The 24,042-nt window shown below is 36.2% G+C and overlaps 1 protein-coding gene across 4 annotated transcripts in view; it reads left to right on the top strand.

Annotated features, from left to right (window-relative positions):
* Positions 1-18,838, top strand: part of TRPC3 (transient receptor potential cation channel subfamily C member 3) — an 86,310-nt gene extending 67,472 nt beyond the window's left edge. For 3 of the 4 annotated variants that reach the window (XM_012558544.2, XM_023741139.1, XM_023741137.1), the window contains 5 exons: positions 2,079-2,274; positions 2,773-2,982; positions 6,161-6,244; positions 13,891-13,966; positions 17,895-18,037. In XM_012558544.2, coding sequence (XP_012413998.1) covers positions 2,079-2,274; positions 2,773-2,982; positions 6,161-6,244; positions 13,891-13,966; positions 17,895-18,037 — 709 coding nt within the window. Of the gene's footprint in view, positions 1-2,078; positions 2,275-2,772; positions 2,983-6,160; positions 6,245-13,890; positions 13,967-17,894 lie in introns of all 4 variants that reach the window. The other variant, XM_004386848.2, reaches the window with a different exon arrangement.
* Positions 18,839-24,042: the final 5,204 nt, after the last annotated feature.

Below are 24,042 nucleotides of genomic sequence, written 5' to 3'. Positions count from 1 at the left end.
AACAACAGCAAGAAGAAGGTTTAAATAAGGCATTAGATGAGAGTTAAGGTAATTTATATAAAGGTAATTTATGTAAAGGTACCGTAAAGTAATTTATATAAAGCTCCTTGCCCACAGTGGGTGTTCAAGAATTGCCAGTACCCTTTTTTTCTTTTGTACCACCCTCCTCCTCCCACACACACTCCATCTAGATTTGAAGTGAAGTTAGAGTTGGGACAGTTTGCAGAGGAGCAAGCGGAAGGAAGGGGAGAACGTGTGATACTGTTAAAGTCATGACAGAAACAAAAAGGTGGTAGATTTTTAGTCTTCTTTTAACAGTAGCCTCAACATGATATAGTCAAATGTTTTCCTAATAGAGAGTAGCTCTGTAAGGGATAGTTACTGTTCTGTTCACCCCTCTATCCTTAGGGTCTAGCACAATTTCTAGAACAAAGTAGCTGCTCGATCAATATTTGTTGAATTAATCGATGAATTAATAAACAAGTATGGAAACCTACTGATCTATAGGATTGATTATTGTTTAGAATCTGTTTTAACACATTTTTTAAAAAGTTCTGTTTCCCCCATAAATCTTCCTCTGGTTAAAGGACTTCCTTTCAAACCCTTCTTTGTAACAGAATTGTACATGTGGGCTTGTTCAGTTTAAGGATTATTTATTCGGCTCACATATCCGTGATTACAACTTGGTTTTATGGCAAAATCAGCCACATACACATTGGCAAAGCTCATTTAAGGGATAAAAGTGGGCAATTAGTCTGGTCAGGGCCTCAGTGCTAATTTCTGTGATGGAAGGATCAGGAGGTAGATTATAGAAATTAAGGGGAAAGAACAAGAATATTTCATTCTATTTCCTCTTCAGTTTTTCATTGTTAGTTTTGTTGTTGTTGGCATGCCATTGAGTCAATTCCAGCTCATAGCAACTCTATAGGACAGAGTAGAACTGCCCCATAGGGTTTCCAAGGAGCAGCTGGTGGATTCAAACTGCTGACCTTTTAGTTAGCAGCTGAGCTCTTAACCACTTTGCCACCAGGGGTCCTTGTTAGTTTTAGGTAGGCGGTATATGCTTGTGGCAAAATTTTGAATAGAGGTGTCTCGAGTGAAAAGCCTGCTCCTTCCCCACCTTGGGTCTCCAGTCTGAGTTCTCCTTAGTTCCCAGAGACAATGGCTTCTTTTGTATACTTCCAGAGATTTTTTTTGCATAAACAAGAATGTATTTATTGTTGTCGTTGTGTGCTGTCAAGTCAATTCCGACTCATAGCAACCCTATAGGACAGAGAAGATCTGCTCCATAGGGTTTCCTAGGCTGTAATCTGTATGGGAGCAGATCAGCAGGTCTTTTCTCCCTCGGAGCCACTAGGTAGGTTGGAACCACTGACCTTTCAGTTAGCAGCCAAGCGCTTAACCACTGCGCCACCAGGCCTTCTTATATGTATTTGTGTATCCCTCTTTTTTTTTAAATTTTTTAAATTCTACACTTACCACACCTTGTTTTTTCACTTAGTAATCTATCTTGGACATCATTTCGTACAAGCAGATGAAGACAGATTTGTTCGATTTTTGTTCTCAATAGTTGCATAGCATTCCCTTGCATACGTGTACCCAAATGTATTTATCCAGTCCCCTACTGATGGATATTTAGGCTGTGTTTATTCTTTCCTATTGCAAATAATGCTGCAAGGAATATGTTTGTATATTTTTTGTAGTGAGTATTTAATTTTAATCCCAACAGCCTAACAATCCTACTCCAGAAAACCTGATTTAAATTTTCTAAACCATCTACCAAATCAAAACCCAAACTTTCCTCCTTACAGGAGGAAACAAATGGGGTACTGCTGAGTTCAGGGAATTTTCACTTGATGACAAATTATGGAAAAGCTCGGTATTGGCACCATTTAATCATTACTTCCTGAAAACTTGAATTTTTATTAAATATTGTAACAGAATAACTCTACTTATGGAGTTTATTGTGATGTAATTTTACATCTATGCAATATTCAGACCCTAACTTGTTTTTACTTTGGACTTTTTAATACTGAAAACTGTTAATTTACTTACTATGTACCTCATTCTTTCAACAGCGTAGAAGAAAGTTTCAAGACTTTGTTTTGGTCAATATTTGGGTTGTCTGAAGTGACTTCCGTTGTGCTCAAATACGATCACAAATTCATAGAGAATATTGGATATGTTCTTTATGGAATATACAATGTAACGATGGTGGTTGTTTTACTCAACATGCTAATTGCTATGATCAATAGCTCATATCAAGAAATTGAGGTAAACCTGTTTTCTATCCATGGTGTCTTTCCTTGACATCCCATCCCAAGAGTATCCTGTATCTGCTTATATGCCTTTATGGTGAAGCTTGAGCTCGTGTAAACTGAAGAGGCTTACAGTCGAGTAGAGAGAGCCTGGGCCTTTACCACCTAGATAGGTAGTATGGACTTTCCAAAGCTGTATTCTAGGAGTGCAACAGGGGTTCCCATGAGTGTTCTACCACATCTTGAATTTTTCTTGCTTTTTTCCTTTGCCTTTGGAAGGAAGATAGAAAATTCTGGTTAAATTTCAGTGAGTACAAACAGAGGCTCATGGAAGCGAAAAATCAAAAATGAATAGCATAAAAGTGATACTCAGAATATTATGTAGACCCATAGAGATTATATGCACATAAATGTATATAAATCACTTTAATTTAGGTTCAGTGCAAAACCCTGCTGGAATCAGTTACTGTTTAGTTTTTAAAATCAGTTATTCTTCTTTTCTTCTGTGACACAGGATGACAGTGACGTCGAATGGAAGTTTGCTCGTTCAAAACTTTGGTTATCCTATTTTGATGATGGAAAAACATTACCTCCACCTTTCAGTCTAGTTCCTAGTCCAAAATCGTTTGTTTATTTCATCATGCGGATCATTAACTTTTCCAGATGCAGAAGGAGAAGGTTACGGAAGGACATAGAAATGGGAATGGGTAACTCAAAGTCCAGGGTAGGTATTAAAAACTTACCAAGACTTTAAAATTAATGTTTTGTCTCTTTCTCTTCGTCTTTTGCTGTTCATTCAATAATTTTTATGTGTGAACTTAGAAGATGTTGAAAGTAACTGTCCATTCCATGGTCTTTCATAGACTAATACTTAAAATCATCATAAAGTTTCAAGAAGTCACTTAGCTTATGACCTATTTTTGGTGAGAACTTCATGTAAATTACCAGATTAGAAACAAACAACAAGAAAATTCTTTAACTTGTTAAAAGGAAACAGACAAGTTATTGTTAGAAAACACTGTGGTTTTACGTGTGCCATGCTTCTCAACTGTTACTCTGAAGTTAAAGTCGTTTTAATCTCAGATTTTCCTCTTGGTGTATGTGTTGTTCACCACCATCATAATCTTCCTGTTTGTGGAAACTCTTCATTGGACTAAATAATCTTTTTTCATTTAACTTCATAAAATTGGTACAGGCCTCAGAGCATCCTCAAATATTAACCATAAAATATCCCTTTTAATAATAAGCGGAAGTGGTTTGTCCTTGAGTTGTCCCAGCTGAGTCATTCTTTAAACAAAGAAATTATTTTCGTGATGGTATTTTATTTTCCTAAACTTAATTTTCAGACCTCGAATTGGAAGATGAGACAGAAGGATGTAGGCAGAACCTCAGATAATAGGGAGGGAGGCAGATAGGAGCAAATGTGTAGGGTTAAAATATAATTTTCGCCTAGATGTGGAGATGCAATATGCTGGAAATGATCTGTCGCTGTAGCTCCCTAGAAGTCCACAAGATAGCAACATTCTGTCCATAAAGTAGACTTTCCTGAGCAGAGGTGGATATTTTTTCTTGGTTGAAACTGGGAAAAAAAGAAAACATAGTACAATTTAATTTATTGCTCTTTAAAATAGATGTGAGTTTCAAGATGGCCTGAAGTCTTATTCTCTAAGAAGGTGACAGGTGACCTTTTTAACTCATTTTTTGTTTGTCCTGGATGTGGGCTCTTCAGGCTACTAGGCTGCAAGACATCCTTTGGCGGTGCCATCCCATGATTTAAATACTTCCTATGTATCTAGTGAGAAGCACTATAATGCAAGGAAAAGAGCTTGGGTGTTAGACCTAGATTTGAATTCTGGCTCTGATGACTTTTTAGCAAGTAACACAAATAAATCACTTAACCACTGTGAGCCTTAATTGCCTTATCTGAAAGAGAAAACTCTGTAGAGTTCTTGTGAGGGTTATATGAGATGTATAAAAAGTCCCAGCGTCAACAAATTATCAGTGCCCTTCCTCATCCACAGTTTACAAAGTGCTTTGCCGTACATTTGAACCTCATGCAATGCTGTGAGGTAGGTATTATTATTATTCCCACTTCATAGGTAAGACAGTTGAAGCTATTAAAGTAAACTCACTTATGAAAGGTCACACGGGCTCATCAGTGTGGGTCTGAAACTCACGTTTTGTAACACCAGATGCTAGATCTTGCTGCTGCACCTGGCCGCCTCTGTTGCTCAGCAGCTGCAGCCCTGGCATGATTTCTGCCCGCTTCCTCACCGCTAGCTGTACCTTCAGCTGGTCTCTTAAAGGGGTCAGGCTCTCATTGTCATTCTGGGCAGCTTCCGCTATTGCTGAAGTCGACTTTGCTTTGAAGGAGCTTTCTTCCTGGCAATGTGTTAACTGAGACTTTATTATTTAAAAAGGAAACTTGTCAAGTGTGAGAATTCACCACTCTGCATTTCACAGAGCACACCCGGAAGTTTTCTTTCTGTAGGCAGCTGGATTTCACCAACTTCTTTCCTGATACTGTTGTAATGTGGAAGGGGGAAATACCAAGAATCAGGTGTAAGAGCGCAGCCAGAATCGCTTATCCAGAATGGCTTGTGGCTAGTAAGACCCCTGGAAAGGAAAGGCAGCTTGTGCACGGGAATGTGAGGGAAGCGGAAGTGCTGGACTTAGGGAGCTCCTTCCTGCGTGTATTGCAGCATGGACAGGAGAGAGTAGCTTTTCTCAGAGTCCTGGAAATGGAAGGAAGGTTGGGCACTCACCTCTCAGGACTCATGCTCACTGGCTTCTCAGTTTCCCCTTATCTGCTTAAAAACTGCCATTTTGATTTAATTTTTAAAATTGTGCGTGGAGCTGTTTAAGTTCCTTTGATCATATTCCTATTCATAGACATTTTGTAGTAAAAATTGGGAGAAATTATATTTGTGTGTGAGGGGAGGTGGGGGTTTGAGAAGAGGAAGGAACCTCAAGAAATCTTTTCTGCTAACCTAGACAGCTAACCTTAGTCAGCAGTCAGATACTGACCTCCTGTGGGAAATAGGAGAATTAACTTTGTTAGCCAAGGTTTCTTCCTGGCACAGTTGTAAGAGAGCTAAATCAGGAAGATCTTTTCCTGTCAGTACCACTTCCTTCTTGCCTAGCATCCCAACTTGAATGAAAGGTGGGAAGTCAGGTGGTGGGATGATTACAGATTTTTGGATAGAGGGCCATGCCTTTGAATCCCACATTATAGGTCGCAATTTGCCCACCAGTGAGAGGCAGGCCCTGTTCATATACCTGAAGAGTAGACAGTAACCATGGGCTCCTCTTGCCTACTGTTCCTACCCACTCAAAAGTTAAACTTTAAAAAAGAAAGAGAAAACCAAACTCTTTAGCCCAATTCTCCCCTAAAGTCGTGAACCTGGCTCCCTTTAAGGCCGTGATTCTTGGGAAGATGTAATATTTTGGCTAGCATTTTAAGGCTAAAAAAAATCAAATGATAACATCCAAACCTGCAGTGTGTGTCTGTTAAGGCTAGGAGAGGAACTTAAGTTCAGGGTCAGATAGAACCACTTCCGTGGAATATTTTCTTCCAGATGCTGTGAATTCATTTTGATAAAGTATACAAGGTCTCCATGAAAAATTATGTTTAGTAGGAGCCAACTTTTTTTAAAATATAGCTTCAATTAAAAGTTCCATTATAGAACATCTTACCAACATTTTGATAAATGTGAGCATGTTGCTCACAGTAATTTTTACCTTTCGAAATACATTAAATCATTTCTAACACTCAACTCCCATAAAATGTTCCTCAGAAACGTTGACTCCAGAAATGTTATCAAGGAAAATAAAGTAGATTATGTTTTTGATTTCCAAACAAATGTATTCTAATTTACTAGGTTAATTGTATTTTTTCCTAGTTAAACCTCTTCACTCAGTCTAACTCAAGAGTTTTTGAATCACACAGTTTTAACAACATTCTCAATCAGCCAACACGTTACCAGGTAAGAATTCATTCGACATTCTCTTTGTCTGTAATTCCATATATGTCTATGTTTGTGTTGTGTGCGTGTGTTTGTAAATAGTGAATAGAATGATGTTCTTCATATGTGTGATTAGAACAGTCCAGAAGAGAGAAAATATTATTTTAATTGGCAGGGACTTCAGAAATCAGAGTCCAAGTCCTTCATTTTTTTAGTTGAGGAAGAAAAGTAGCTTTTGCAATATTGAAAGCAAAGCATTACCACAATTTCCAGTGAACACGTATGTATACCTTGAGCTGGAGCAAGCAGTAGGAGATATGGTCTGTTAGGACAAATCATGCTCTCACAGAGGAGGATATGAAAACCTGATGCATTTCTCCAGGTTCTTCTTTCCGGCGGTCCATTTTCCAAATGGATTGTTGGGCTCTACTGTTTCATTAGTACTACTTTAAAATAGCTTTTGCATTTTGATATTGCATGTGCTATTTGAACACTAATCTCCCAACTCAGAAGAGTTGATAGTCTTTTATTTTCTATCTGGTTGATCATTGTGATTATCAAATGTTTAGATTTCTGATGTATACAAGGTCACAAGAAGGAGAATTGAGGAATTTATCATTCATAGTGTGTTAAGTGATGTCAATGAATGGGTATAGTCCTCTTCTTCATATTTTTCAGAAGCAGAAAATTCTGCCAGATTGCTTGGCACACTGATTACCAAAACCTTACTTTTTAATGGTTGTATTATATTCTATGATATGGTTATATTTAATGTATTTAATCAGTCTTCCATTGATGAAAATAGAAGACATTGACAATATTTAGCTATTACAAGCAATACTGCCTTAATCAACCTTGTATACATGACATTTCAGGCATGTCCAAATGTGTAGAATTGTCTGATTAAAGAATATGTGCGCTTTCAATTTTTTAGCTATTATCAAATTGACTTCAGTGGAGCTTGTACCAATTTACCCTCTTAAAATAAATGTGTGAGAGTACTCATTTCCTCCTTGATTTACCAACAATGCCACCAGAGGTTTTTTATCTTGACCAAATAGGTGAAAATGGTATCCCAGTGAGGTTTTACTTTGCATTTCGTTATCATAAATGAACTTGACCATCTTTTCATGTTTAATGTTTTCAATGATTAGGATCCAATTTATATTTATTTTTCTTGATGGATTTTTTTTGTTTTTGATTAAGAAGAACTCTTTATATTTTATCAGAAAATCAACCCTTTTTCTATGGTGAGAGTTGAGACTTTTCTTTGAAGTTTGTTATAGTCTTTCTTTCTTTTTTTTTTGCTATTTATATTTATATTTTCTTATCCAGAACTTTTTAATTTTTGTGTAGTCAAATTAACAAATCTTTTATGGCTTCATATTTTGTGTTATACTTAAAAAGATCTTCCTCCATGTGAAATATTATTTAAGAAATTTTTTACTCCTATTTTCTTTAGTGGTTTCATGGTTTTACTTTTTATATGAAAATATGTGACCTATGACCAAACCAACCCACTGCCATCACGTCAATTCTGACTCAAAGCGACCCTATGGGACAGAATAGAACTGCCCTATAGGGTTTCCAAGGAGCAGCTGGTGGATTCGAACTGCCGACTTTTTGGTTAACAGCTGAACGCTTAACCACTGCACCACCAGGGTTTCATATGACCCATACTGAATATTTTTTGTTTTAAGGTGTGGAGTGGAGATCTGAATTTATGTGGGGTAGAGATCCAAATTTATTTTTTGCAGATAATTATACAGCTGGGTGCGTTGAATAATCTGTTTTCCGTTGATATTTAATACCACCTTTATCATTTATTTACTGAATTCCTATATCTATTTAGATGTCTACATTTTTCTCCAGCTCTGACTGGGACCCTCTGTTGTGATCCTAGTCAGAGCAGTCAGTGGTGGTAGCCGAGCACCATCTAGTTGTACTGGACTCAGTCTGGTGGAGGCTGTGGTAGTGGTGGTCCATTAGTCCTTTGGACTAATCTTTCTCTTGTGGCAGCTCTGCTTTAACAGTCTCCTTTGGTTTGGGAACACCTTTGGCCCAGGTCTCTGGTTCAATCTCTGAAGACCACCATAGATTGTCTGGTTTTATTGGAAGCATGTGGAAATTTTTTCAAAAGGGGGCAACATGATGTAGAGATTATGAGCTTCATGGCACATTCAGGACAACCCTTATGATGCATGGTCTGAGGTCATAAGGATACAAAGATACAGTCCATGCTTTCAAGAATCTTTCAGTTGGAGTAGAAGGGCATTGTTGAGGTGGGGAAGAGGGGAGAGAGAGAAAAAAGTAGGCAAACATTCACGAAACCCTGTGATATATGACTGTGCTATGTGGAATAGTTGATATATAAAGAAAATGGTATGGGAACCCAGGGGAACCTTTGAAGGGCTTTGAAGGAGGGGAATATTTGAAAGCCAATCAAATAGAAGAAGAAGCAAATTCATTCTCCATTGTTCCAAAGAGCAGAACTTGGACCAGTAGTTAGAAGGTACAGTGAAGCAGATTTTGGCTAAATACAAAGGAATTGTTTTCTAACAGTTACAGTTGCCCAAAAATAGATTGAACCAGCTGTCTGGAAAGAGTAGCAAGTTATGAATCACAGATGTTTATACAGAGGCTGTGCAATGGTAATACGTCAGGAAGTCTTACAAAGATTGGTCTGAGAATATGGAAAATGTCATGATTTCCAAGGTCCTTCCCTTTGTAAAAGTCTACTCCACTAAGTTCTTCCTGTTTGTTCAGTCAGTCCCATTACTTTCTGTTTAAACTTTATAGATTGCTAAAATTCATATTATAGAACCTACGGATGACAGTCATATCTCGCTTCTCTGTAGGATTAAATGAGAAAATGAATGTAAAAGGGTCTAATAAAAATGGAATTTGAATTAGTAAAAAATAAGCAAGTGAAAAGAAAATCTTTGACTCCTTTTGGGAATGAAAGACATAGCCAGACACCCAACTGCTCATATCTTATTCTTTCTCCAAATCCTGAAACAGACTTGATGGAAGGTTGAGAAATGAACTTGGATTTGTTTGCAAGAGGTAATATTTAAGGTATTTACCACCTCTGGCACTCATATGGCTAGCACTCAATTCCAATTTTGGAAATGCTCTAGGCTTTCCACGCCCTGGACACAGAAAATCCATAGTCTTCAGAGTCACAATGTCTTCCTTAAAGAGTGACCTTTAGGCTTGTGCCAAGAAATCTGGATAATTCCTGGAGGTTTTGGAATGTGGACGGTAATCTATACACTTCCATTGTGTTAGCAATTTGACCATACAGAAAGATGAAGCCGTTATTGGTCAATTTAATTTTTTGGTACTTACTGGCTTTGATTAAAAAATCAGTTGGAAGTTTAGTTAAAGGTAATTATTTTAAAAAGCACTTTTACTTGCTGTATATGAATTTCATGCTCCTTGCCTTCAGTGTCATTGTTATTAAAATCAACTAATCAAGATTGGCTTTACCCATAAACCCATTGCCATCAAGTCGATTCCGATTCATAGCGATCCTATAGGACAGAGTAAAACTGCCCCATAGGGTTTCCAAGGCGCAGCTGGTGGGTTCAAACTGCCGACCTTTTGGTTAGCAGCTGCGCTCTTAACCACTGTGCCACCAGGGCTCTAAGATTTGCTTTACAGAAGTATAAACGATTATGAAATAATACTGTTATTAATTGAGCACCTAGTTATGGGATTTATGTGTATTATTTCTTTTAGAAGATAGATTCTAATATTTCCAATATACAAAGTAAGACACTAAGGTTACACAGTTTGCAAATGATGGGACACAATCTAAACCCAGGCAATTTGTCCTCGCAGCCAATGTTCTTAACTGCTGCACAGTACTGCCTTGGGTTCACAAGCCAGGCTACCTACTAGAACAGAAACGGCCCGTCTTTGTCCCCTTCTCTGAGCTGCAGATCGTTTTGGAATTCCCATGAATTACCCTTCCAGAGTGAAACTAATGAATGCACAGCTACCCGATAGTGTCATGTGTGGGGAAAGTGGTTTCGGGGCAACATCAGATATCTTCTTCCCTTGTAGAAAGGCTCAACCTTGGGGCGGTATTGAATATGTACACTTAAATTGTAAATGTTAAAGTGAAAAATGTTCTGGGTTACATGATAAGCTTAAAACATCAAATTTGAAAGGAAACATTGAAGCCTACAACTATAATTTTTGCTGAAGGTGAAAGATGAAATAGAGATGAATATGCCTTTCCTTTCCCTCTACAATGAGGGGAATGTAATCTAAGTGGGCTCTGTTGAGGATGTTTCTAGGGAACATGGACTCTGTATGAATTTTAAAAGTATTTTCTTTTCCTATTATCTTCCCTTCTGGCAGTAAATATAAGCTGTATTTTTCATATACTTTTTCTAAGCATAGTTTCACATAATGTTAAATAAATAGAGAGTGTGGGTAAAACCAAAACCAAAACAAGACCTGTTGCCAGCAACCCCATGTGTGTGGTAGTAGTATCTTAATCTTCAAACTTTATAAATAATACTAATAATAGCTAACCTTTTCATAAGCAGGAACTGTGGTTTTACACGCATGCGCTTACTTAATCTGTGCAACAGTTTCTGAGTTGAGTTTTCTTATCCCCATTTTATAGATGAGGAAATGGAAACTTAGAGAGTTTAAGGACCTTACGTTCAATTAGTTAGAAATAAAGGCCTGTATCCAAATTCAGAGATTTTTTTACTCCAAAACTCATTCTGCCTCACCTTAATTTTGAAGGAGTTTTATTTTATGTAGAAGTAAAAATTCTAAATAAAACCTTCTGAATGGTTCTGAATAAGACCCTTATTTTAAGCCCCAAGTTATTCTCACTTTCTTTACCAGCTAAAGTGTCTACAGCTTTGTTTGTAAATTTTAAAATACTTGTCTTTTTATCATGCTTGTGGTACTGTTGCTGCTGAAGAGGGCATGAAATTCCAGGCTAGCGGGGTGTACCAGTTTGCGAGGCAGCATTAAAAGGAGCCTTGGTAGTACAAAGGTTATGTGCTTGGCTGCTAACCAAACCCACCCAACAGCTCTGTGGGAGAAAGACCTGGAAATCTGCTTCCATAAAGATTACAGCTAAGAAAACCTTATGGGGCGGTTCTACTCTATCACCTGGGGTCACTAAGAGTCAGAATCAGCTCGATGGCACCCAACAATAGGCAGCATTAAAAGTCTATTGTAGAAGAATATTTTAATAGTTTTTCATTTTACTATATTTTTAAATTTTAATTCTAAACTATTTCAAAATATCACATATTCTATTCAACATCTATGCCACTACCATCTTGGTTTAATAAAAGTTAACCTTCTGACAATTTGTTTTGTATATTTTTATAAGAAATAAAACATTATGGATACAACTAAAACACCCCTACCCTATCACATTAACCTTCCTCAGGCCCCAGAGATCTCTACTATCTTAAAGTTTGCCTGTATTCTTCCCATGTATACTTATTTATTACATACAATATGTGTCACAATATGTACTAGTTTTGTGTGTTTTTGAAATATACATAGATAATATAATATGCTCTATATTTTTCTGCTTTTGTTCACTTTATGCTTTTAAGAATAATCTAGCTTTATACATGTATATCTAGTTTCATTTTAACTGCTGGATAATATGCAATTGTATGAATAAACCATTTTTTGTTGATTCATCCCCCTATTGATTAATATTTAGCTTATTTTCCCATTTTTTTACTATTCTAAATAGTGACGCAGTGAACATCCTAGTAAGTATCTCCTTTCACTTGTTTCTAATATTTTTCCGGGTCATATACCTGGAAGTGATTATATCACTTTGTACTCCCAGCAGCAGGAAGGTAAGAGTTTCCCAGCCTTCTCTCACAAGCACTTGGTGCTAACAGATTTACAAATGTTTGCCTACTACAAACTACTGGCCTGTACTCTTCAAAAATACCAACCTCAAGAAAGACAAAGGCTAAGAAACTGTTGCAGATTAAAAGAGACTAAAGACACCTGATATCTAAAAGAAATATATGACCCTTCTTTGGAAAAATGATACAGTATTGGAACAATAGACAAAATTTGATTATGGACTGTGTATTAGATAATTTTTGATCCATGTTGATTTTCCTAAGTTTGATAATTGTACCCTAGTTCTATAAGAGAATAACCTTGTCATTAGAAGACGTCCCCCGAAGTATTTGGGGATAATAAAAACATGATATCTGCAAGTTACTTTCAAGTGGTTGAAACAATGTAATATTAATAGACACAGAAAGAGATAAAGCAAATGTGACAAATTCTTAAAATTGGTGCATCTGGGGGAAGAATATACATGAATTACTTTTTTGTGGATTTGACTTTTTTTTTTTTTTTCAAAATGAAAAGAAAAAAAATATTTACCAGACTGATGGGAGTGGATTGGTATTTGTTGTCTTAATTTACTTTTCCATGGTTACCAGTCAAATTGAACATCTTTTCATTTGTTTGAAAGTGAAAAGTCATTCAGATTTCCTTTTCTGTGAATTTAAATTTCCTTGCCTAATTCTGTTGGGCTATTTGTCTTTTTCTGAGTAACGTGTCAGAATTCTATAATATCCTGGGTACTGATTCTTTGTGGTTACATATTGCAAACAACTTCTTCCACTCTTGGGCTCATCTTTTAACTTCATGTGATGGGTTAAGTAAGAAGTCTCAGTCTAGTCTGTGTATGTATAAAAGTGGGTTTTTTTCCCCAGTAATTTCCCACTAACTGTCCTGTTTTGAACTCTTCTTTTCTGCTGAATGGAGGGTTCCTTTACATCTTGGCAAGACTCCATAACTTTCTAGTGACTTTTGGTTATTATAAAAAATCTATTTTTGTGTTAAAGAGGTAGTTATGTTTATTTCAAAACTTAAGACTCCAAATCAAATCTAAAGCTCTTCTCTTCCCCATGCCCTAACCCACAAACCAAACCCACTACTGTCGAGGTGATTCCGATTGATACCTACCCTATAGGACAGAGTAGAACTGCCTCATAGGAAGCAGACTGCCCATCTTTTTCCCATGGAACAGCTGGTGGGTTCAAATCTCCAACCTTTTGGTTAGCAACCAAGCACTTTACCACTGCATCACCAGGGCTCCTTATATGGTATTTAGAAAACATAAAATGTAATACATATAGTCATTAGTACATATACAAAATTCAAAGAAAAGATACTGGAAGGACATACGCCAAAATAACAACAGTGATTATCTTTAGGTAGTAGAATTATAGATGATTTTGCTTATTTCTTTTGTTCTTTTCTTCATTTTCCAAATTCTCTGCATGGAGCGTAAAGTCATATTTAAAAAAAAAAAATAGTGAGAAAATGCAAATGTAGTGTCTATAGGCGATAATGTTGTGTCACGTTACCTCAAAGAGAAACCAGGAGTTGAAATCTTCCAACTTAAACTTTTTAAAGAGCTTCTTCCATTTCTGAGGTAAAAAGCATGTTTGTGGTTTATGTAGTCTGTCTCAGTGGAAAGTAAAAAAGGGTTAAGTTTTGAAATCTTCATTAATAGTTAAATGAAATTTCTCTCCTGAGTTGTTTGCTGTACAGGAATTGTAAGGCTCTTTGGAGAACAGAATCCAGGTTACTTATATGTATGATTGGTGATATAATCATTTCTTTTTGCCCAACAGCAGATAATGAAAAGACTTATAAAGCGCTATGTTCTGAAAGCACAAGTAGACAAAGAAAATGATGAAGTTAATGAAGGTAAACATCTCTAGTTTGAGAAACTTCCTTTAACAACTAACTTAATGAACTTGGAAAGCCTCATATTGAGTCATACTGTAAAAATACAGTCCCAGGTTACAATTTGGGTTCCTTCAAGGTTATATTTCTAAACTTGTTTTTTAAGAAACATTTATTAAAAATGTCAATCAGAGGCCATTTACCTCTGCCTAGAATGCACCAACGGACTCTGAGGTTGTAAAGAATGTTATCCTTCTGGGAGATCTTAGCCCTATAACAACAACATTCCATCCGGTGGCCAGCACTATCAGTTTTGTTTCCTTGAGTTCAGATTAGTGATAATTTTCCAGTGATACAGGTAAAATAATAGTTGGCTCATAACAGAATCCACATTTCTTTTAGAAAAACCTCTACTCTGTTGTCTAGAAACAAAGCTCTAATCCATTTTTCTTGTCTGTGATTTCTCTTTTGCCGTTCACTTTTCTCTTTGGCTCCTTATGTAAGCGTACCTATTTTTCTAGGCATACCCTGGGCAGAGTTTATGTCTGGATTGTAACAATTTTTCATCAAAGGCTGGGGTTAGGGCAAAGCATAGGCTCAGAGTTGAAAAAGAAATCAACCTGGGAGAAATAAGTTGTCTCCAAAATTTAAACTGTAGCTTCTAACATTGTATTAGTTTCCAGGCCTGTCATAACAAATTACTACAAATAACAAATTACTACTTGGCTTAAAACGACAGAAATTTATTTTCTCAGAGTTGTGGAGGCCAGAAGTCCCAAAATCAAGGTGTTGGTAGGTCCATGCTCTCTCTGAAGGCTCTAGCGAACAATCCTTCCTTGCTTCTTCCAGCTTCTGGTGGCTCCATGTATTCCTTGGCTTGTGGCAGCATAGCTCCAATCTCTGCCTCCATCTTTACGTGACTTTCTGTGTCTTCTTCCCTTCTCGTCCTTTATAAGTGGGGTGGACTCACCAGTAAGCATGATATGCACTGGCTTACAGTAAGCAAGCTACAGTGAAAATGTGTACCACAGATTAGTAAGCAAACACAATTAAGCCCTTTCGTACCTTGCTTATTATGTAATCCGTTCCTGCTTATCAGGACACTTGTCAGTGGATTTAGGGCTCACCCTATTCCAGAATGATATTATCAGGAGATCCTTAACTATATCTGCAAAGACCCTTTTCTCTAATAAGGTCACACTCAAAAGTTTTGGGGCATGGAGATATCTTTTTGAAGATCACCGTTCAACCCACTACAAACACCAATGATACACCACTAGATCTATCTGTACTGGTAAGAGAAGAAAGGACTAAACTTAATACAACTGTTAATGGGCTTTGATGCTTTGAAGATGAGCTTTGATTAATACAAGGAACCCATTGCAAATGAGTCAATCCAATAGTGCCGTATTTTTTGCAAATAGTGCACCCATGTAAATAACGTGCCCACACATATAACGTGCAGAAATGATGAAATTCAGTAAAACAGTTCTGGCATAGCACGCCCACGCGTATACCGCACATGTCTTGTGAAATTTCCAGAAGTGGATTTTGGCTTCATTCAGCCAACCTCCCATATTACGGGTAAATCATCTTGTTCTGTTCATTTTTTTTAGTCTCCTATTTATGTGTATAAAAATAGTCTGAGAATTTGATCATAATTGTATAATATAGGTGTACGCCATGGTCAAGAAGTCATGGATCGAGTTTGGTAGTCCCCCAGTAATTGGACAATAAACAATCAAAATTGTGCATTTGTTTCTATTAACTTAAGTTGACAATACTTACCTTGAGTGAAGTTTCCATGTGATCAGAAATAAAAATTGAAGTCAGCAAAATGTAAAAAAAAAAAAAATTGGCATACTGCACTTGTGAAAATAATGCATGGGAAGGTTGCGAAGTTGGCAAAAAATGTATATTGTGTGCATTATTTGCGTAAAAAGATGGTACGTGTATGTAAAAAAGACATCTATGAAGGTGTGATTGGGAAGTTTGAGAATGAGCAAAAATCCAGTTAGAGAGACAGGATTGGAATAAGGTTATAATTTAGAAAGTAGAAATCTGATCAATTATACCGCAACCTCCCTGAAAAAACTAAGTGATTAAAGGGGAATGGGACAGCCGTAACATCACAGAAAACAAGGAGCATCTTCTAGGCCCTTGTACAAAAGAGGAAATGAATTAATGAGAATTTGGAGTTTTGAATAAAGTTCCAACTATAAAAATATAGATCATGTAGCTTAACCTCTTCATTTAATAAATGAGGAAATGGAAGCTCAAAGAAACTAATTTGTGTTTACTGTATTGGCAGATTATAACAATATTTAGTGCGTGGTCTCCCATGACTCAAGAACAAGGAAGTAGGATATGGTAACAGGAAGGTGAAGGGGAGTCCACTAGACTTATGGCCTAAGTATGGCACTGAACAGAGAACTCACTTCTTCCTCCAAAGGCTGGTCTTGTGATTTCAAATTAGATCAGTTTATTCCCTCTATCCATCAGTCTGTCAGTTTGTCATACTGTGGTGGCTTGCATGATGCTAAGATTCTGGAAGCTATGCCACCAGTATTTCAACCAGCAGGGTCACCCATGGTGGACAGATTTCAGCAGAGCTTCCAGACACAGACAAAATAAGAGGCCTGCTAATCTATTTCTGAAAATTAGCCAGTGAAAACTGCATGGATCACAACAGAATATTGTTCAGTACAGTGCTGGAAGATGAGACCCCTAGGCTGGAAGGCACTCAAAATAGAGTAGCTGCAATGATGGACTTAAAGATAGCAACTATCCTGAAGATGGCTCAGCACCAGGCAACATTTCATTCTGTTGTACATGGGGTTGCCATGAGTTGGAGCTGGCTCAGTGCCAACCAACAATTCCCTCTACATTGCCATGCATGAAAGGGAGAAGAAGCTTTTTTTTTTTTTTTTTTTTTGCCATGAAAAGAATCTACAAATGTTTTGTGTGTATCCTTGAGGAAGAGTTAGAATTTCTTAAAATAAAAAGGTTCTGCCTCCTATAAAACAGAACATAGAAATTATATTTGAGGCATCTTAAAGATACCGGGAAATACCGTAAGAGGTGTGTTATACATGCTGTTTATGCTACTATAAAAAGCTAAGCCAACCTATCAGTGACTTGAAGAATCATTATTTGGATTCAAGGTAAATTTTTGCCCCAGTGTTCACTTTTGAAAGTCCATGGCTTATCTACACTACAGTCATTTGCAAGCTGCCAGAACTGAATTACAAGAGCAGTTGTGTTTTAATAGTCAAACATCTATTCTCTTCAAGAGCATGGTGTCTACATATTACCTGTGGTATCATACCTAAACTCCTCAAATTCATCATTGTTTGTTACATAGATCCTCTGTGCCGGCAAAACTAATCTGTTTATTCCCTGACTCCATGCTTTTGTTCATTACTATTCCCCTTCCCCAGTATACGCCCCTACTCTTTTCCCTTCCCTTCCCTTTCTTCAAAACTTGACTTAGAATTTACTTCTTCCATGTCATTAGAATTTGTTTGTTAAATAGATTGATTCATTTTCAGTAAATTTCAGTTTTGCTAGGATCCCTTTGTAACCTAGCATTGGAAGGTGAACGGTAGGTCTCAACCCTTATGCCTGAGGGAGCCAAAGGGACTCCCCATAGACAGAAAGGAGGTAACCTGGTTGTGGGTCAGTTATCAGAGAAATTCCCCTTTGTTAAAAGTTGGATGATCAATACAACGTATTGGGACAATACATTAACCCAATTTTTACCATTAAAACCTAACTATAACTGTTTTCAAAGGTCAGTATATTTTTAAAGACAAGCATTTCTTAAAACATTTTTATAAATCTGAAAGAGATACCTTGAAGATTTTATGAAGCAAATGTATTTGTATTATATGACTTTCACTCCCAAAGGGCAAACTACTAATTTTATTTTTTAATGCCAATACTATAGGCGAATTAAAAGAAATCAAGCAAGATATTTCCAGTCTTCGTTATGAACTTTTGGAGGACAAGAGCCAAGCAACTGAGGAGTTAGCCGTTCTTATTCATAAACTCAGTGAGAAACTGAATCCCAGCATGCTGAGATGTGAATGATGCAGTAACCTGGAATTATGACTTTGACTGTAGCACAAATGTGGGCAATAATATTTCTAAGTATGAAATACTTGAAAACTGTGGTGTAAATTTTTAGTACTTTATCATGTGAATCTTCAAGTTAGGTCTTAATGATTTTACTGTTTTATCACGTGAAAAATGGTATTCATTTTGTCAGCCTTGACATTATGAACAATGACATACCGTTATATTTAAAGGCCTGATATTTACTACATTACTGACATTTTTGTTCATTTTAGAATAAACTTTTAAGTATTTGCACTACCTGTTTGCTCCCAAGAGTTTGTAAGCTCCTTGGGGGCAGGGACCACGTCTTACTCATCTTTGTGTCCCCAGCATCTAGTACAGTGCCTGGTACATAGTAGGTGCTCAGTAAATATTGTTGAAACCAACTGAATTGAACTGCCAACAAAATACTAATAAAAACAAAAAAGCCATCTCTATGTAGCATACCTTTCCTTGTCCTAGTGCTCAAAAGTTTTTTTTTTTTTAAATACTGAAGAAATTTTACAACTGGCTGTGATTTGGTGAGACATTCTGAGAATCTTTTGACATCACTGATAATCATAAAACGATTGAGCCCTGCGTGAAGAATCTAACAATGAAATGGGTTAATAGAAAATATAATTACATTACATATTTAAGTTTCATAGAATTGTTCAAAACAACACATTAAAGATTTTTCTAAAGTATATTGTTTGCTTTCTGTCTTAAACTTTCATTTGTTGTTTGTTAGTCATGTGAATTTAGTCAGTGGGGTGGCACATTTTTTTAAAGTTGGGGGCTATGCGGGGTTGTTAATTTGTTATAACATCCTAATGTCTGCCTCTGATGTTTTAATGCTAGGTTAAATATCAGTAACTGACTGATATCTTGCCCCATTATCCCCATTCTGAGTTTTGGAGGGTATGCTATGGGAAGAAAGAAAGAGTGGTTCCTCTGTACCTGGAAAGAGTCAAACATCACCAGGTGTATTTCATGTCCCTTTGAAGCCTCTCTTGCCATCATTGCTCACAATGACTGACATCCTTTATCTTATCAAAGCATTTCAATTCCACTTTATACACAAAGATCTATTTCGATGTATCTGTGTTTGACTCGTTATATAACTGAGCTAAATACTGGTAATATCCACAACACTCATGACTTTAATAGGAAAGGGGATACAAGCCAGCAAGTTCCCTTGTCTCTTTACAGACATAAAACATTCAAAGTATTTTTTTTTGAACCAGCTAAGTTCAAATCTCTCATAGAGTTATGCTTAGCATCCTGAGTCTCTTCAGCCCATTCCTGTTAAGTCTTAGTTACAGGAATACAAATTGTGATCATAGCTCAAAGATAGTTTTATTGATACTAAAAACCAATTAAATACGTGATGCTTTAAAATCATTACCATGAGGAAGGCTTTTCAGATGCGAAGATAAAACGGAACATTAAATGGAACTACAGAAAGCTGTTTAAAAATTAGCTATTTCTTAATTTGTACTTTTTTGCGAGTTAATAAATTAAGCAAAAAACTTTATATATTTTTTGCTACCATTGTAGAATATTTCATTAACTTTTGTGCTGTGCAAATAGTATTTTATCTTAAACATTTTTGAAAGTTTATGTATTTTATGGTTAAATATTTTATGTTATGCCTCAGGACTTAAACATTGAATTTTTCCTTGTTATATGTTACTATACATTCATGTTATAGTAACATATAACAAGGAAATAGTCAATATTTTATTAAGATGCATTTATAATTACTAGTGATTGAAGTGCGGAAGTTGGAAACAAAGAAGGATCCATAGTTGGAAAATATTGCCTTGGTGATAGAAATGATGCCAGAGATCGCATGATAGAATTTTGCAAGACTAACAACTTATTCATTGCAAATACCTTTTCTCAGCAACATAGACGGGTGACTATACACACATGGACCTCATCAGATGGCATACACAGGATTCAAATTGACTATATCTGTGGAAAGAGACAATGGAGAAGCTCAATATCATCAATCAGAGAAAAACTTAGAAATGACATGAATATGTTGTGATTATTAAAAGCAAATTTAGTACAATTTAGGATAACTAGCTTACCTAATCATGTCCAGTGTATCTACATTTCAAATGCCTAAGTCGAATGAAAGCAGTTTTTGTAAATAGAAAGGGAAATTGTCTTGTGGCTAAAGAGAACTAAGCCACAATAATTGCTGATTGTGTGGCTTGGGACAAGTCATGTAACTTCTCTGGTCTTGGTTACTTAATCCACAAGGTTATGCTACAGCAGAGGTCTCTGGGGGTGATAGAGGTGTTTCAAGAGGTTGATATCATCTTCCAAGGTGGTAACAATCTCTCTTTCCATTTCTTTTTCTCTCTGTTTTTTAATCAATCTAAAATCTTTATTTTTTATTTAAAAATAAGAGTTTGAGCGTTTCCCAATTTGTACCAAGGAAGCGTGTTAATGGAGACCAACGTGTATTTATGACTCAGTCATTCAACAGACCACCGCTAGCTATGTTGATACTTTTAACTTTAATGCAATTTAAATTGCTTTTATTCCTAGTCATAAATTGTTTAATTTATACACGTAATGGTTGCTTTAAGACCACAACATAAAGTTACAAGTTACTGAGGAGCGTGATAATTTTGCAAATTTGTCTCAAGGACATCTGCATGAAATCTGAGATGTAGTCATCCTGTGTTGATTTCTACATAGCCTACCAAGATGTTTCTAATACCTTAAATCATGTTTAAAAGAGAAAGTATAGTGGCAATTTTATCTAACTTGACATTTCATTTACTGTGAATAAAAGCTCCCCGTACCTATGAATGATTTGATAAATCATCAAAATTAATAGTTTGAAACTTCTGCTAATCATTTTGAAACAAAACACAGCATTTAAAATGCATAATAAATTACTTGCCTTTTTTTATATACAAGATGAAATAATTCCAAATATCATATTAGGCAAGATCTTTTTGTCCATTTTTAATGTCATAACATAGCTTTACTTCAATGTTTTAAAATAAATTTGATTTTTAAAATAAATGCTTACATTTTTAAAATAATTAATTTAAAGTAAAATAAACATGGGCTTCACTTGTTAAATGGAAAATTAACTTTGCCAATATATGTTTTTACTACAAATATTGTAAAAAGTGTATAAAGATAGATTTTTATAATGCTACCAAAATAATCCACCACTTGTCTTTCAGTTTGTCCTACTGTGGTAGCTTGTATGTTGCTATGATGCTGGAAGCTATGCCACTGGTGTTTCAAATATCAGCAGGGTCACCCATGGTGGACAGGTTTCAGCAGAACTTCCAGACTAAGACAGGCTAGGAAGAAAGACCTGGCAATCTACTCCTGAAAATTAGCCAATGAAAACCTTATGGATCACAACAGAACATTGTCTGACTTGCTTGCTTTGGACATGTCATCAGGAAGGCTCAATCCCTGGAGAAGGATATCATGTTTGGTAAAGTAGAGAGCCAGCGAGGGCAAGGAAAATCCTCAGTGAGATAAACTGGCACAATAGCGGCAATGATGAACTCTAAATGCTGACAATCACGAGGATGGTGCGGGACCAGGCAACGTTTTGTTTTGTTGTACACAAGGTGGCCATGAGTCAGAGTTATCTGGATGGCAACTACCTATCTAGCTCTCTGAAATAATACAGCAATCTCAAAATACGTTTTCTTTAAAATTATCTTTCTCTCATGTTCAGTGATAAAATGACATAATTTTAAAAATTCCTAAGAGCTTTGAGAAATTATGTATTCTAATGAAAGAAGTTTATGAATAAAAAAAAACAAAACAAAAAATGAACACTGGATTAGATGGTCCCTAAGATTTTATCCAGCCATGGGATACTCATCATACTCCCCAAATGTAATTTTTTAAAAAATAATTTCTGCCTGCTTCAGCAGGTTTTCAGTATTTTGATGGTTGGTTGGTTATAATGCAAATACGTGATAATAATGATATGAGTACCATTTCCCTTAATTTGTTAACATGCATTGCTAGTACCTGAGAAGGTAAACAAGAAAATAGACAGCGGGAGGCTTTGCTACCGTCCGCCTTAGATCCCACTTTACCAGCGTGTTGCTATCACCGGGAAAGTGAAGCGTCTACCGTGGCAACCATGCACTGAGTTAAACAGGTGATTCTTCTAATCTCTTGGTTATTAACTTTCCTTTTTCTTCCTAAAAAGTTTATTTTTAAAATGAAAATTTTTATTAAAAATAATACGAGCATTTTATGGAAAACATGGAAAATAGGGGGAGGCGGGAAGCCCATAATCTTTCAATTAACAACCAACTAAAATTTTTTGATGTATTTCTCAACAGTCCTTTCACACAATTGTGATCATAGTATACACACCATTTTATATCCTGCTTTTTAACTAATCATTATATCTGGAATGCTTTTCACATTGCTATACAGCCTTCATCATTTTCGCTTTCAATGGCTGTACAATAGTCCACAAAGTGGATGCACCATTCCCCTATTATTGAACAGTTAGGTCCCTAATTTAGAGACTGTTTCAATTATGACTTCTTAAGTACTTCGTGTTGTTTTCATAGACTAAATATCCAGAAATAGAGTTATGGGGTAAAAATGTAGTCACATCGTTATAGGTTTGTATACATACTGCTAAATAGATCTTGAGAAAGGTTTTGTTACTAGTTTAGAGCATCACAAGCAGTTGACGAGCATGCTCCTTCGACAGCACACAGTGTTATTATTTAAACCTACATTCCAATTTGAAAGGCAAAATAAAAAGATACCTTGCTTTAATATGATGGATTACAGTGAGGGTAATTGTTTTCTATATGTTTGTTCAGTAGTCACCTCTTTTGTGAATTGTCTGTTCATATTTTCACCTGTTTATTTATTGGAGTCATAGTATTTCTTAATTGTATTAATTTGTTTAAAGATATTAACTCTTTGTAAATATTTCCCTAAATTTTTGTTCATATTTTTTATTTTTGTGACACATAGTAATGTTTAACCATTATTTTTCATATTTGATTTTGTTTGTGATTTCTTGTATTCCTTCTGAGATGAGACAGTTCCCTTCCAATATCTTAAATTCTATACTATATTGTTTTCTCCGATCTCCTCTATGGTTTTATTTTTCTGTTAACTTATAAAATTTTTCTGGTAAGTATTTTTCTGTGGAGTCTAAATTGATATATGTATTTCCCCAAAATCGCTAAACACTTAACCCATCTTCATGTATTGTTGTCTATCTTAAAATGGAGTTATTTTAGCCTCAGAAAAGGGATTATCCAGAACATAATGGAACCTAGGCAAAGTCTTCTCAGATCCTTCTGCAGGAAATAATTTCTCTTCCTGAGAAACGCTTTTTCTCAGGGATTTAATTCTTCTTATCTTGTTTCACAATCATTCGTGAACTCTTCTCTAGTAGATCACAGAAATCAGGAAAAGGGCTTTATCTTATTCATCTGAATTTTTACAGGCAGATCGCTTTGTAGTGAAGGAATATCAGCTCTCAGTCAGGTCCTAGAACACCATAAAAAAACAAAAACCAAACCCACTGCCGTTGAGCCGATTCCGACTCACAGCGACCCTATAGGACAGAGTAGAACTGCCCGTAGAGTTTCCAAGGAGTGACTGGTGGATTCAAACTGCAGACCTTTGGGTTAGCAGCCAAATGCTTAACCACTTTGCCACCAGCTCACCATAGGCCAGTTTTCAAAGTCTAGTCTGCAGACCCCTGGGGATCTCTCTGGCCTTTTCAGGGGATCTGCAATTTTGAAACTATTTTCATAACACAAAGACATTATTTGCCTTTTTCACTGTTGACATTTGCACTGATAGTACAAAAGCAATGATGGTTAATACTGCTAGTGCCTAAGCATGAATCAAGGCCAATGTCTCGAAACTGTATCAGTGGTCACTGTATCCCTCATGCCACACACTGGCAGGAAGCAAAAAAAGTTTAATATAAACATGTCCTTCATGGAGCA

This window comes from Trichechus manatus, unplaced genomic scaffold, assembly GCF_000243295.1.
Source record: "Trichechus manatus latirostris isolate Lorelei unplaced genomic scaffold, TriManLat1.0 scaffold00174, whole genome shotgun sequence".
In the NCBI taxonomy this organism is placed as follows: domain Eukaryota; kingdom Metazoa; phylum Chordata; class Mammalia; order Sirenia; family Trichechidae; genus Trichechus; species Trichechus manatus.
Note: the sequence above shows the minus strand (reverse complement) of the source record. Positions and strands in the feature narration are given on the sequence as shown.